The following is a 4,492-nucleotide window of genomic DNA, read 5'->3' on the forward strand; positions in this document are numbered from 1 at the left end:
TTGCCATATCCTGTTTTCTTGGTCACTGTGAAAACTCTGTAAATCCACTTTTAGAAATGACATAAATAAAAATTAAGAAGATGCAGATTACCTGTCTTCTCCTTTTCCTCTTCTCCTTCACCCTACAAGTAACAAATGAGTCCAATTTCTCTCAAGCCTTCTATGAGGGAAAATCACTCTCTTCAGGAGGCTGTAGGGCCTTTGTGCACTTGGAACCACAAGACAACCCATCTTCTTTGGGTCAGGAAGTGTGACTTTCCAGGCCCAATGAAGAGGTATCCAGAGGAAATGTCCGAAACAGGCCATACATGTCCTTGACACAGACAGACCCTAGGCCTTAGACATAAATCTCCCCATTGACGAAAGCAAGATGAATAAGGTGAATCTTATCTCTCACCACATCCTGAACCAGTTTGGACAGACAAGGAACCCAATACCAGTTTAACAGACTGAGATAACGTTTTATGAACATTCTTTTGCTGCTACCTTTAATGAGAGAGATCTAAGAGGAGCCCCTCCCTGCTGAGGTCTGGTGAGGACCCAGCGGCCCACATGGAGGCTGATTAACAGGCTTCCCAAGCAGTGACTCAAACCATGGGCAATTTCAGAGGAAGCTCGTTATGGTGACTCCACAATTAGAACATTGTCCCATGTGACCAGTCAGTTCTGTAGGAGGCAGGACCAGGCACTATATAAAAGCCCCTACCTTGTCGGGCCCTGCAATCCACATCCTTTGTGGAGTCTTGTTGAAGACAGGTAAGTGGAGACATCTGTGCCCTCTCTCCCTCTCACTTCCTGCTCTACCTTAAGGAGGCTGTTCTCTTCCTCCATTGGGCTTTATACTTTCCACTGATTTTTAGTGGTTTGCCACTTCCTGGGCCTTCCACTCCATCCTGTGTGTTCCATTTAGTATCCTGCATCTGATTTTCAAAAAGAAATTGTCAAATAGAGGAGAAGGGAAAACCTCTGGTAGAACTGTGGTGTCAGGTAGGATTGGGCTATGGGTATCCAGACAAGAGCTATGAGAATATTCCCAGTTAGGAGATGGGTGTCAGAGGGAGCTGACGTAGGGATAGAAAAGAGAAAAGAATAAAAAACAGCAAACAAATAGGTTATTAGGGTTAGTGATCATTTACTCCCCATTTCCCTCTACTAACCCTTCATTTCCCAGTTCCCAGCCTGATACTGTTAATGCAATTAATTTCAAATCTTGTGTTTGTTTCAGGTTCTGCTACCTACCTTAAGATGTCCTTTAATGAACAGCAGTGCAAGCAGCCATGTGTGCCTCCTCCATGTCTTCAAAAGTCCCAAGAGCAGTGCCAGGCAAATGCTGAGGAAGTGTGCCTTCCCCCATGCCAGGACCCCTGCCAGGAGAAGTGCCCAGTGCAAGTTCAGGAGGTTTGTCTTCCTCAGTGCCAGGGATTATGCCAAGAAAGTTGCCCACAGCAAAGCCAAGACCAATGCCCATCTCAGTGTGTGGAGCCATGCCAGGAGCTATCTCAGACAAAATGTGTGGAAGTTTGTCCACAGAAAGTCCAGGAGAAGTGCTTGCCCCCTGGCAAGGGAAAGTAACTTCTCATAATGCCATCTGGGATCAAGAAGATGGCCAACAGATGCAAACCCAACCCAAGCTCATGCTATGGTAGCCTTCACCTGTGGATACCTCTGTGTGCACCTTGTTCTTGCCTCCTGGTTTCCTCAGTATTCCAGGACCGGGTCTGTTGTCTCTGAAGACATTTCTCTCTGTATTTCATCAGTCTTTGTGAATAAGTATTGTTCACAGCAGTCTAATAGAAGGTTGCAATCACAGGAATAGTGCAGTTATAAGGGGAGACCACAGAAGCCTAGTTCAGCTCCCTTGGGGCACAAACTTACCCAGCCTTGAGTGTGTAACAGCCAAGGATGCTTTCGTTCCTCATTCAGAGTATCAGCCTCTCACTCAAGCCTCAAAAAAAGCTGAAATTTGATGGACCTTGTACGATCACCACCACCACCACCACCATGAATACAGAGAAGAGGTTGGTGGTACTACAGAAATAAAAAATTGAATCATTTAGTCTCTGCATTCTAAAAAGGAACAGCAAATTATTGGACATTGGAATGTTAGTTCTGCTTTTAAAAATAAAAAAAATACATATGTAAATGGTTGAATCTAAACAGGACAGATGAGATAGGATGTCTGGGATCCTGGTTGATCTTTGTGCTTGATGTCTGGTCTGCTTTGGGCCCTGTAATTTCACGTACATTCTTTAGACATGTGATTTGTGTCTGTGTGGTGCAGCCTAGTCTTCTCTTCAGCTCCATTGCTTTCTTCTCCCTTGTGAAGGTAAAATACAAAATAAAGCTGATCCCAAGGCTGATGTCTGACTTAATGTGTGCTCTTTCCTTCCCACCACCCAATCACAGGCCATCCTTGTGATGATTTTGTTCCCCCTTTTATGGACAATCTGGAGTAGGAATGAGAAAGAGACCTTACAGAAGCATAGAACAACAATGTTGACAGAGGCTCCATGACAGAGGATCACCTGGATTCCTCCACCCTCCCCCACAACACATCGTGGGCTCATGTATACACACACTTCACACCTGGGAGAATCCAACAGGGCCTGGGACCTGTCCTCAGAACTTTAGGTCCAGAATTCTTGCTACTATGGGTTCTCTCCTCTCTGATACTTGCCTTCAGAAGAAAGGTCTCAGATGGGGATGAAGAGAGTTGTATGGAAGAAGGGGTCCCAAGTGAATCCATGACACCTTATAAACATAGCATCCTTGTCAGAAGCAACAATTAAGCATGCCTCTGAGATAGAGTCTGAGATAGAGAAATTGCCCTGCGATCCCAGTTTTAAGAAGAGCCAAGTCAGCCCAGGTCACCTCCCTGCCCCATGTAGTCCACTTCCCCTTACTGAAAGGGTCCAGCAGAAGCAAGACATATGAAAGAATACATAGATGCTTCCTCAGTGGTGCCCCAAGGTCTAACTTGGACCCTTATGTCAAGGGCCAGTCTCCTGAGAGCTAAAGGAGCCCCTCACTCACCCTCCTAGGCCCCTCTTCTGAGTCAGCCCATAGGGGTGTGCCCAATGGAGAGCTGCTTGGCTGACCTGAGGGTCTTGCAGCACTGGAGTCAACCCGGTCTCTTAATCTTAGAGATTTTCTAAGGCAAGAGATGAGGGGTCATGGGGCAACTTGGGGAAAGATTTCAAACAGCAACACAAAGCCCTGAGGACTGCCTGAGTCTGCAGATGTCAAAAATGGACACTGATCCCTGTGCACATTCTCGGAGGGAATCCTGGAAGCAGGGTTCATGTGTTGCCCTTTTATTAAGGAACTGGTCTGGCCTCACAAAGCAAGTAAGTGGTGAAGTCAAGATTCTAACTGGAGTCCTTCTTTACTCCAGAACAGAGCTCTTACTTGCATGAAGTGCCTATGGCACACAGGAAAGATTTCTGGAGCTGTCTGCACATTCATTCATTTATTCATCCACCTACCAAGTGCCACGTGCTATGCCAGGTGCTGGAGAACAGACAGGCAGCATCCCTGCGCAGGGCTAGAGAGCTTCTTTCCACAATCCACAGAGGGCCTCTCCAAAACCTGGATATCCCAAGTCCCTGAACATCTCCAGATGCCTGAATCACACGGGTTTTTTTTGCCTCTCTACTTGGTTGGAATAAGTTTTCTCTTCCATTTTCCAACTTTGGAATAAGACTGTGTTCCCTCAGAGCCACAACCTACAAAGAGGCACCAGAGAACCTTCCTAGCAATAGCGTCTCTGACTGGGCTGAGGGAGGTTCATGACACTTCTCCAGCCTAGCTGAAGACCAAGAAACGTCTTTGTCTTCCAACACTAAAGGCATGCACCCATTGGAGTCCAAGATGGGACACTAAGATGTCAAGAGGAAGCATGGGGCTGACAAGCAGAGAGCCCAGCAATATCAAAGAAAGGACAGCTCTATGATTATATGAGAGGCCTCAGTAGATGGTAAGGAGACAACCCTACAGATTATACATGAGAGAACAAGCAAGCCTTCATCAAACTCTGCCATGAAAACCACCACACCTTTCTCATGCTCACAGAGCTCTGACCCAGGCCCTACCCACACTGTTACTTTGGGGTCAGGACCCTAATGACATAGACCTGGACATGGGACAGCTAGGACCCACCTCTTTGTATCTGTGCTGAAGCTTTCAGAAAGAGGGAGAGGGACATTACCAAGGAGAGTCTGGATTTAGAAGTTCTAGTTGGTAATCACTAAGGAAAAAAACAAAAATGGAGGCCATAGTTTGAAGACCAAACACCTATAGCCACATAACTGAAATTTACAATTACCTTGATTTCCCCCCCAAAATGTGGGCTCTGACTGTAAGTGAATTTAAATTTTCCTCATATCAGCATGACCTTACAGCTTCCTTAGCCAATTGGTTATAAACAAGTAAGTTTATTTATCACTGTTCCCCTAAAAGGAATGTAGGTGTCTAGTGGTCAGTCATTACTAGA

At 45.9% G+C, this 4,492-nt stretch overlaps 1 protein-coding gene across 1 annotated transcript; it reads left to right on the top strand.

Moving 5' to 3' along the window:
- The first annotated feature begins 725 nt into the window (after positions 1-725).
- PRR9 (proline rich 9) lies at positions 726-2,360 on the top strand. The gene is made up of 2 exons (XM_015084773.3): positions 726-756; positions 1,226-2,360. Exon 2 carries the CDS (start codon positions 1,246-1,248, stop codon positions 1,570-1,572), a length of 327 nt encoding a protein of 108 aa, XP_014940259.1. The 5' UTR covers positions 726-756; positions 1,226-1,245; the 3' UTR covers positions 1,573-2,360.
- Positions 2,361-4,492: the final 2,132 nt, after the last annotated feature.

The sequence above is a fragment of the Acinonyx jubatus genome, chromosome C1 (assembly GCF_027475565.1).
Source record: "Acinonyx jubatus isolate Ajub_Pintada_27869175 chromosome C1, VMU_Ajub_asm_v1.0, whole genome shotgun sequence".
Classification (NCBI taxonomy): domain Eukaryota; kingdom Metazoa; phylum Chordata; class Mammalia; order Carnivora; family Felidae; genus Acinonyx; species Acinonyx jubatus.